A 10,003-nucleotide genomic window follows, 5' to 3' on the forward strand; every position below is an offset into this window, starting at 1 on the left:
AGCCACCTGGATCCAGAGTCACAGATTGTGTGGAAATTGGGGACAGAGCTTCATCCCGGGGGGAGGCAGCAGCGCTTGCCAGATGGGACCCAGGAATCCACCATCACCTTGCCCCACCTCAACGACTCTCGGGCCCTTCTCTCCTGCTGTCTGCGCTGGGGCAACAGCCTGCAGATCCTGGACCAGGCTGAGCTGCAGGCAGGCTGTAAGTCTCCTGCTCTGCCTCCAGTGCCCCCCTGAGATACTAATAAGAACTCCTCTTTCTTGAGCTCTTGCCCAATAGCACTTTATGGGCTCGATATTAGGTCATCTTCCCTACCAGTGGATAGTGCTGTTTGGCCCCGTTTTACAGATGAGAAATCTGAGGTTCGGAGAGGGTAAGTAACATGCCGAATGAAAGTCACAAACTAACAAGGATGGAGCGAAGATTTATACCAGGCAGCGTGGCCTGAGAACCAGTGTAGTAACTGCTACTCTATATGGCCGCCGAGTAAGCCCAACACTCCAGTCTCAGGCTTCTGCACAAGTGGCAAAGAATGGAGTTTGTGCCAAGCCAATGCACAAAGACAGACCATGGTTCTTGTGTAAGAATCAAAATAGTGCTCTGAGCACTTTACATAGAAAGTCATTCGGCCTTCACAATAGCAGTGGTCAGCAAACCGCGACTCGTGAGCCACATGCGGCTCTTTGGCCCCTTGAGTGTGGCTCTTCCACAAAATACCGGCTCTTCCACAAAATACCGACTTCTGCACATGGGCCACGAAGTTGCAATTGCACTGTATGTGCACGCCCGCACGTGGTATTTTGTGGAAGAGCCACACTCAAGGGGCCAAAGAGCCGCATGTGGCTTGCAAGCTGCGGTTTGCCGACCACAGACCTAGGGGACAGGTACATTACCATTACCCCCATTTTACAGATGAGGAAACAGAGCCCTTAAGTGACTTCAAAATCACACAGCTAATGAGTGGCAGAACCAGAGTGAAACCCAGACACTACCTGTCACTGTTAAAGGGGGTGGAGTTGAGGGGGTTTGAGGCTCTGTGAAGCCTGTCCCTGTGCGTTCCTGCACCTCGGTGTACCTCCCCACCCCCCCGCCCCGGGCTGCACAGAGACAGGCAAATAAACAAAGTGGCCCCAGAGGGAATGACCCAGAGCAGGGAAGCAAGCCGGTTGGTCCCAGTGGGAGCTTTCTGAGTGTCCTACCCAAAGCCCTCACTCTCCCCACCCTGTGCACAGACCCTCCCGCCACACCCCACAACCTGTCCTGCCTCATGAACCTCACCATCGAGAGCCTCATCTGCCAGTGGGAGCCAGGACCTGACACCCACCTGCCTACCAACTTCACCCTGAAAAGCTTCAAGTGAGTAGGGTCTCTATTCCAGAGCCATCCTGGGGTGGGGCACAGGTCGGACTGTGGGTTTGGGGGAGACAGAGGCAGAGATGGGAGGGAGAAGGGAGCCTTGCTGTCTTCCTCTGCTTGACACCCAAGCCTGGCCTATTGGCAGGAGCCGGGGCAACTGCCAGGACCAGGAGGAAGCCATCCCCGACTGCGTGCCTGAGGACGGGCAGAGCCGCTGCTCCATCCCACGCAAACACCTGCGGCTCTACCAGAGTATGGGCCTCTGGGTGCAGGCAGAGAACGTGCTGGGGACCAGCGTGTCCCCGCCGCTGTGCCTGGATCCCATGGACGTTGGTGAGTGATGCCCTGGGTCCGGGGGAGGGAAGAGGCTCCCACAAAGGGTAGACCCAGAGAGGCAGAGAGAGGGAAACCCAGACCCAGAGACAGACAGACAGACACTGGAAGACCTAGGGATGGAGGAAGAGAAGAGAGATGGAGACCAAGGGGGATGCAGTTGGAGACAGAGCTATGGAGACACAGAGACGTGGAAGAAACACAGACACAAGGAGACACATTCATTCCTTGGGCAGGATTCTTGACGTGCCCAGTGGGTGCCAGGCACTGTTCTAGGTGCTAGGGATGCAGCAGTGAACAAAAGAGCAAAAACCCTGCCTCAGAACGTTACCTTCTAGTGGGCAAAATAAATAAGATAGGCTGTCAGCTGGTGATCAGTGCGATGGGGACGTTGAAGCGGGGAAGGGTGTGAGGGCTGGGGGTGGGGAGCAGCTGCTATTTCAGTAAGGTGGTCAGGGAGGCCTCACTGAGAAGGTGACATCTGAAAAGATCCTTGAAGGAAATGAAGGAGCAAGACACTGGGTCTGTGGAGGGACAGTGTTCCAGGGAACAAACAGTGCCCCCTGGGGTGAGAGTATGAAACAGACCCAGAGAGAAACAGACACATACACAGAGGCAGACCCGCAGAAACGTGATAACACAGAGATGAAGAGACAGAGCAAGAAAGAAAGACACAAGACCCCACGGATGGAGACCCAGGGAGAAAAATGGAACCACAGACAGGGAGAAGAGGGAGCTAAGGCAGGGCCTATCAGATGGGGGAGGGAAAGGGTCTGACAACCCCTCTCCCTGCAGTAAAACTGGAGCCCCCCACCCTGTGGGCCCTGGACCCCAGCCCTGAGGTGGCCCCACCCCAGCCAGGCTGCCTGCAGTTGCACTGGGAGTCATGGAAGCCAACCCTGTACATAGACCAGAAGTGTGAGCTGCGCCACCAGCCACAGCCTGGAGGAGCTAGCTGGACCCTGGTGAGGTGGAGGGCAACCTCCAGAGCCTGGGGTGGGGGTAGCTGAGGGGAGGGTACGTTGAGCTGGCCCTGAAGGGCACAGGAATCCAGGCTCAGAGCCACGCCTTCCTCCCCCAGGTGGGCCCCCTGCCCTCCAAGACCCTTCAGCATGAGCTCTGCGGGCTCCTCCCAGCCACAGCCTACTCCCTGCAGATGCGCTGCACCCGCTGGCCCCTGCCTGGCCACTGGAGCGACTGGAGCCCCAGCCTGGAGCTGACCAGCGCGCAACAGGGTAAGCGGGTGGTGAGGGGCTGGGAACGGCCAGGACCCAGTCCCACCTCGAAAGCCCTCCCTGACCAGCACCCCCTCCTCTCACTCCATCCACAGCCCCCAATGTCAGACTGGACACGTGGTGGCGGCAGAGGCAGCTGGACCGCAGGACAGTGGACATGCAGCTATTCTGGAAGGTGACCCTCTGAAGCCACCCCTGAAGCTTCCTTCAACCCACACAGTCCCCTGTGAGCTGGGACTCAGGACTCCACCAGCTCTGGATGGCTTGGATGCATTTGTGTGTGATTTGCATGCACTTTGCATGTGCCTTGGAGACTTCTGAAGAAGTCTCTATTAGCAGACACCGAAGGGTCTACCTGGCACATACTAAGGCAGGACTCACCGAGGGCAAAGGGTTGGCTCAGTGGATAGTTAAGTGCCTGCTGCACGCACCAACTTGCTCCTTCCTTCTCTCCCTCCTAGGACCTGGCACAGGGCAACAGAGGGAAGCAGGGAGGAAGGGAGGAAGGTTGGCCTTCCTGGGGGGGCTCAGCTCCTGCGGTCCATCCACCCCATCGAGAAGCTCTCCCCCACTCAAGATGAGATGTGCATCCCCCTATCTTTTTCCTCCTCTGCCCACCATAGCCAATGCCCGTGGAGGAAGACAGCGGGCAGATCCAAGGGTACCTTGTCTCCTGGAGACCCTCGGGCCAGGCTGGAGCAGTCCCACCCCTCTGCAACACCACCGAGCTAAACTGCACCTTTCACTTGCCTTCGGAAGTCCGGGAGGTGGTCCTTGTGGCCTACAACACCGCCGGGACCTCCCGCCCCACCCCTGTGGTCTTCTTGGAGAGCACAGGTAAGGGGCTGGCAGCTAGTAGAGCATGGTGGTTAAGCATGTACATTTGAAGGCTCGACTGCCTGGTTCAAACCTAGTCCTGTCACTTGCTAACAGTGTGGCCTGGGCCAGTTACTTAACCTCCCTGGCCTCTGCTTACTCATCTAGCAACTGGGGGTGATACAGCACCTACCTCAAAGGGTTGTTGTGACGATTACGAGTTAAGACATGTGCCTGGCACACAGTAACTGTTCAGTATGTGTTAGCTATTATTATCAGGAACCAGAACCAGGTTAAGCTATGGTGGTGCCTACACACGCACGCACGCACACACACACACAGTCCATTCTGCCAAGGAAGATGGTAGAGAAAGCCCTACGTTTTTCCAACTGGAACACGGTCCCTGAATTGATTGGTTATTCTCCAGGGACCAGCCACCACCACCCCCAGGTTCCTCGGAACATGGGTCCTCACAAGGTGTGACTAACAACAGCAATAGCTAATATTCCCACTGTCTAGCTGCATACCTCAGACGTTACTTAACCTCTCTGTGTCTGTTTTCTCATTGATAAAACGGGGACAGTAGTAGTGTCCCTGTCATGGGACTGTTAGCGGACACCAAGGACTCTACCTGGCACATACCAAGAACTCCATAGTGTTAGCTTCTGTAGACTCTATAAGGGAAGAACTTTTATCATCATTTCCATTTCACAGATGAGGAAACTGAGGCTCACATATTGACTTGTAAGGAGCAAAGCCAGGATTTGGACCCAGGCTTCTGGCTCTAGGGCAGTGATGGCGAACCTTTTGAGTTCGGCGTGTCAGCATTTTGAAAAACCCTAACTTAACTCTGGTGCCGTGTCACATATAGAAATTTTTTGATATTTGCAACCATAGTAAAACAAAGACATATTTTTGCTATTTATTTTATATATTTAAATGCCATTTAACAAAGAAAAATCAACCAAAAAAATGAGTTCGCGTGTCATAGGTTCGCCATCACTGCTCTAGGGCCTGCATTCTTTTCACCTTCATCCCATCTTCTCCTACTCTGTCTCCAGGCCCACCGCTGAGCAGACTCCATACCATGGCCCGAGACCCTCACAACCTCTGGGTGGGCTGGGAACCCCCCAGCCCTCGGCCTCGGGGCTATGTGATTGAATGGGGCCCGGGTCCCCCCAGCCCCAGCGGCAGCCATATGACTTGGAAAATGGAGCATAATGGAAGCATTGCAGGGACCCTGCTACAAGGTGAGGCAGGCCTGGGAGACGGGGAGGCAGTGGGCCAGGGGCAACCTGAACCACCCTGGACAAATAGATTCCCAAGTCTTTCTTGATCCTTCACTGGTCTCACCTCATATCCGCAGAATCAGAAAGTTCCTCTTGCAGTCTAACTGGATCCTCTCTTGCTACAGCTCTGACTCTGCCACCCTTCTAGCTCTCTCTCTCTTCCACTTGTTTCCCCTTACCCCGACCAAACGATCTGAAGAAGAAGCTAGGCCCAGGTTAGCCCCGACTAGAGGTCTGAGGTTAGCTCCTGATCATCAGCAGAGGTTGCCCCTAACCAGGGTGCCTCCCCATTTTCTCTCCACAGAGAACATCAGGCCCTTCCAGCTCTACGAGATCACTGTGACCGCCCTGTACCAAGACACCGTGGGACCCTCCCAGCGCATCTACGCCTACTCCCAAGAGACAGGTTCGCCAGCCACCAGGCCCCTCCTCAGAATCTCCTCGATCTCAAGGCCTGCCTAGGCCCCACCCACCAGCACTAGGAGGAAGCATTTCCTTCTTCCCCAACCTCTGGCCCAAGGAGGGGTCCCCCCCAGTCCTAAGATCACCCCTGGCTTACACTGGCCCCCTGTGGCTACAAAGAAGTCAGGTGGTGGGGTGATAGAAATTAGGCAGTGGGTTTGTCGGAATGCAGGGAGCAAGTCTGGCAAAACTCAGTCCATTGTCCTGACAGAAATAAGGTGTCACGTGTGATAGAAATAGAGAGAGGGCCTGGCATCGCTTCAGAGAGTGAGGGGCAGAAATCGAATAGTGAGTAGGCCAGATTCAGGCCTGGGAGGAATCAGGGAGTGAGGCTTTGGAGTCAGAGAGAACCAGGTGCAGATCCTGGCTGGGCCACTTATTAGAAGTAAATGGGATTCGGTCCAAGTTCCTGAGACAATGAAGCTGGGATGGGCATCCCCTCGGACTCTCTGATGTCACCCACCTCGCACTGTGTCCCAGTTCTTGGGTCTGAGGAGCCACGAGAAGTCCAGCCGGGCTCTCCACCCGGCCCCTGTCAACCTGCACCTCTCTCTTCCGGCAGCCCCCTCCTACACCCCGGAGCTGCATCTAAAGCACATTGGCAAGACCTGGGCCCAGCTGGAGTGGGTGCCCCCAACCCCTGAGCTGGGGAGGAGCCCTCTTACCCACTACACCATCTTCTGGACCAATGCTCAGGGCCAGTCCTTCTGTGAGTCTATCCTCAGCCCCAGAAAACCCGGGAGGGAGCAGCCTTGGAGGGAGCCTTGGCATCGGGGCCCAGCCGACCATTCTCCTCTGTTCCCAGCCACCATCCTTAATGCTTCCTCCCATGAGTTTGTCCTCCCCGGCCTGGAGCCTGCCAGCTTGTACCACGTCCACCTCATGGCTGCCAGCCAGGTGGGGGCCACCAACAGTACAAGCCTCACCCTGATGACCTTAGCCCCAGGTAAGGGGAGGAAGGGGCTGGCCAGACAAGGCTGTTGGGAGGGTGCCTCAGACAAAAGATCTTCATTTTTAGAGTAGACAAGGCTGGCCTGGATCTCCTCCAGGTCCGAGGGAAGAGACCTAGCCCTGCCCTTGGATCCTAGTCTGAGAGAGGAGGAGCCTTACTCGCACACACTCTAATCCAGGGGTGGGCAAACTTTTTGACTCGAGGGCCACAATGGGTTCTTAAACTGGACCGGAGGGCCAGAACAAAAGCATGGATGGAGTGTTTGTGTGAACTAATATAAATTCAAAGTAAACATCATTACATAAAAGGGTACAGTCTTTTTTTTTTTTTAGTGTTATTCATTTCAAACCGGCCGGATCTGGCCCGCGGGCCCGTAGTTTGCCCACAGCTGCTCTAATCTCTCCTGGCTTTCCCCTCACCTCAGGGGAGTTCGAGCTGCACATCTTTCTGGGCCTGTTCGGCCTCCTGCTCTCGCTCATCTGCCTCTGTGGGGCTACCCGGTTCTGCTGCAGACCCAGGTGAATCCAGAGATCTGACACCCAGATACCCCTCCCCACAAGGAACTGCAGCCCCCCCACCCCCACCCCCCCCCAGCCTTCTCAGGCCTCAGGGCCCGTGTCTGGGAGTCAGGCCCTCCACCTTCTCCTCTCTGCACTAAGCAGCCATGCCTTCAGCTGTGGGGGGATGGGTGGGAGACAGGCTGGAAAGATGGGGCGGTGGGGGGGGAGGGGGGCAGCAGGGGGCGGGGGGGAGGCATGCCTGGCCCTACCTTTACCTGCCCCTTCTCCAGCAGGAAGAATTCCCTCTGGCCAAGTGTCCCAGACCCAGCCCACAGCAGCCTGGGCTCCTGGGTGCCTAGCATCCCTGCGGAGGTGAGAACCCTGGAGGAGGAGGGAAACGGACTGGGGGTGTGGGCCCAGGTTCAAAGTGAAGAGCTGCCCCTCTGAGGATGAGTACTCAGGCCTTCCCTTCACTTCCTAGCAAGATGCACTCCCTTTGGAGTAAAGCAGACCTGAGTTTACCCAGTTTATCCCAGCTCTACCCATTTCAAAACCTCAGACATCCCCCTGTGAAATGAGACTAATCAATCCCACACAGAACTGTTGGAGAGATTCACCAAGATGAGTCTGAGCAGCACACAGCACATAACACGAACATATGAGGAGCTTTGCAGGTGCAAATCTTTGAGTTTCAACCGACAGCCGCAGAAAGGTCCCCACACTGACCCAGCTCAGGCAGGGACAGCGGCTGGGGCAGACATCTGAAATGAATCGTGCCCTCGCCCCATGTCCCTGTCTCCAGGAGATCTTCCAGCTGCCCAGCCTTTGGGACACCAGCATGCCACCCATCACCAAGATCACGGTGCTGGAGGAGGAAGAGAAGAAGCCTGGGCCCTGGGAGTCCCATGAGAGCTCAGGAACCTGTGGCCTTCCCGCCCTGGTCCAGGACTATGTGCTCCAGGGGGACCCAAGAGCATCTACTATCCAGCCCCAGGCCCAGTCAGGCAACAGTGACCAGGTCCTTTACGGACAAGTGATGGGCAGCCCCTCCCGCTCGGGACCAGTGGACTACATCCGCTGCGACTCCACTCAGCCCCTCTTGGGGGGCCTCACCCCAAGCCCCAAGTCCTATGAGAACCTCTGGTTCCAGACCAGCCCACAAAGGACCCCAGAGCCTCTAGGCCCCAACCAGGAGGATGACTGCGTCTTTGGGCCACTGCTTGACTTCCCCCTCCTGCAGGGGCTCCAGGTCCATGGGGTAGAAGGGCTAGGGGGCTTCTAGGGCTTCCTGGGATTCCCCCGCTGGGTCTGCCTCTTGAAAGGCTGGGGCCATCAGAGAGGAGGCGAGGGTCAGAAGGCCCGTCACTAAAAAACCACCCTGCCCCAGGACAGACAGGAAGGCTGCCGGTTTCCCACTGTCTGAGGCCCCCAGCACCCCTCCCCATGTGCCTAGTACCCATGGGCTGGGCCCTCCCACTGCCAAGGTCAGGAACGGCTTCCCCCAGCCTGTCCACTACAGTGCCTTCTGTACTTACTTCCTGTCATTTCCATCTCTTAAACTGATCTATGGTTCCATTTGACTTGGTTTTATTTTAAGAAACTCTTCTGTGTGCCTGAGTCTCTGTTCTTTTCCTTTTCAGGACCCTGGCATTTGGGGGCGGGGGTCTGTACCTCTCAGAATTGTTGGTTGGTTGATTTTTTTCCTTCATTCATTCAACCAGAACCCTACTGGCAGCAGGGACTCAAGAATGCCTTGGCTTAGTAGTCCATTCTCAGAGAGCTCCATTTTATTGGAGAGTCGAAAACTGACCACGAGGACCCAGTGGCCAGGGTTACCTGGAGGGAGTCACAGAGTGCAACATAGGAATACAGACCTCAGAAAAAAGTAACTTCTGTTGGGGAAATATAATTCAAAACAAAATCTCCCGCCAACCCAGAAAAACTTCTCTACAAAGGCAGAAAATGAAGAAACCAGTTTTATTACTGAACGAGCATTAAACCAGAATGTGATGTGCACCACAGGCAATTAGCTAAAGGGCTTGCAGAGACAAGAAGAAATCATACTCTTGCCCGGCTGGTGCTGCTCAGTGTGTGAGCGTTGACCTATGAACCAAGAGGTCACGGTTGATTCCCAGTCAGGGCATATCCCCAGTGTGGGGCAGGCAGGAGTCAGCCAATTAATGACTCTCTCTCATCATTGATGTTTCTATCTTTCTCTCCCTCTCTCTTCCTCTCTGAAATCAATAAAAAAAAAATAATAATAATACATTTAAAAAGAAATTGTGCCCTAGCCAGCTTGGCTCAGTGGATAAAGTGTCAGCCTGCGGACTGAAGGGTCCCGGGTTCGATTCCGGCCAAGGGCACATGCCTGGGTTGCGGGCTCAATCCCCAGTAGGGGGCGTGCAGGAGGCAGCCGATCAATGATTCTCTCTCATCATTGATGTTTCTATCTCTCTCTCCTTCTCCCTTCCTCTCTGAAACCAATAAAGAAATATATTTACAAAAAAGAAAAAAAGAAATTGTACTCTTTTATATAGCCAAGTGGATCTGACTTAATACATATATTTTCTCAAGATAAATAACTAGTTCTTAAGCAAGAAGACCTGACAGCATCATTTGTCACACAGGGGTCATTCTAAAGTCACCTGATAAATGGGGTAGTCACCTGTATTTGCTAACTGCATTTATCCAAAAGAAAAATAAATTTCTCATCCTATATAATAAAAGCATAACATGCAAATCGACCGAATGGTGGAACGACCGGTCACTATGATGCATACTGACCACCAGGGGGCAGACACTCAATGCAGGAGCTGCCCCCTGGTGGTAAGTGCGCTCCCACAGGGGGAGTGCTGCTCAGCGAGAAGCCAAGCTCACCACTGGTGAGCACAGAGGCGGTGGCGGGAGCCTCTCCTGCCTCCGCTGCAGGCAGGCGGTAAGGAGCGAGGGGTCCCAAACTGTGAGAGCACTGGATTGCTAGAGGAATGTCTGAGTGCTGGGGATCGGGCCTAAGCTGGCAGGTGGACATCCCCCAAGGGGTCCCTGACTGGGAAAGG

The 10,003-nt window shown here is 55.0% G+C and overlaps 1 protein-coding gene across 1 annotated transcript; it reads left to right on the forward strand.

Annotated features, from left to right (window-relative positions):
• Positions 1-1,259: 1,259 nt before the first annotated feature.
• CSF3R (colony stimulating factor 3 receptor) lies at positions 1,260-9,448 on the forward strand. Its single transcript, XM_081085303.1, has 13 exons — positions 1,260-1,360; positions 1,506-1,693; positions 2,489-2,658; positions 2,775-2,928; positions 3,024-3,103; positions 3,552-3,765; positions 4,806-4,994; positions 5,338-5,439; positions 6,058-6,204; positions 6,301-6,441; positions 6,872-6,965; positions 7,238-7,319; positions 7,750-9,448. The coding sequence occupies exons 1-13, from the start codon at positions 1,272-1,274 to the stop codon at positions 8,227-8,229; spliced, it is 2,130 nt and encodes a 709-aa protein (XP_080941429.1). The 5' UTR covers positions 1,260-1,271; the 3' UTR covers positions 8,230-9,448.
• Positions 9,449-10,003: the final 555 nt, after the last annotated feature.

This window comes from Myotis nattereri (genome assembly GCF_964212035.1).
Source record: "Myotis nattereri genome assembly, chromosome: 3".
Taxonomy (NCBI): Eukaryota; Metazoa; Chordata; class Mammalia; order Chiroptera; family Vespertilionidae; genus Myotis; species Myotis nattereri.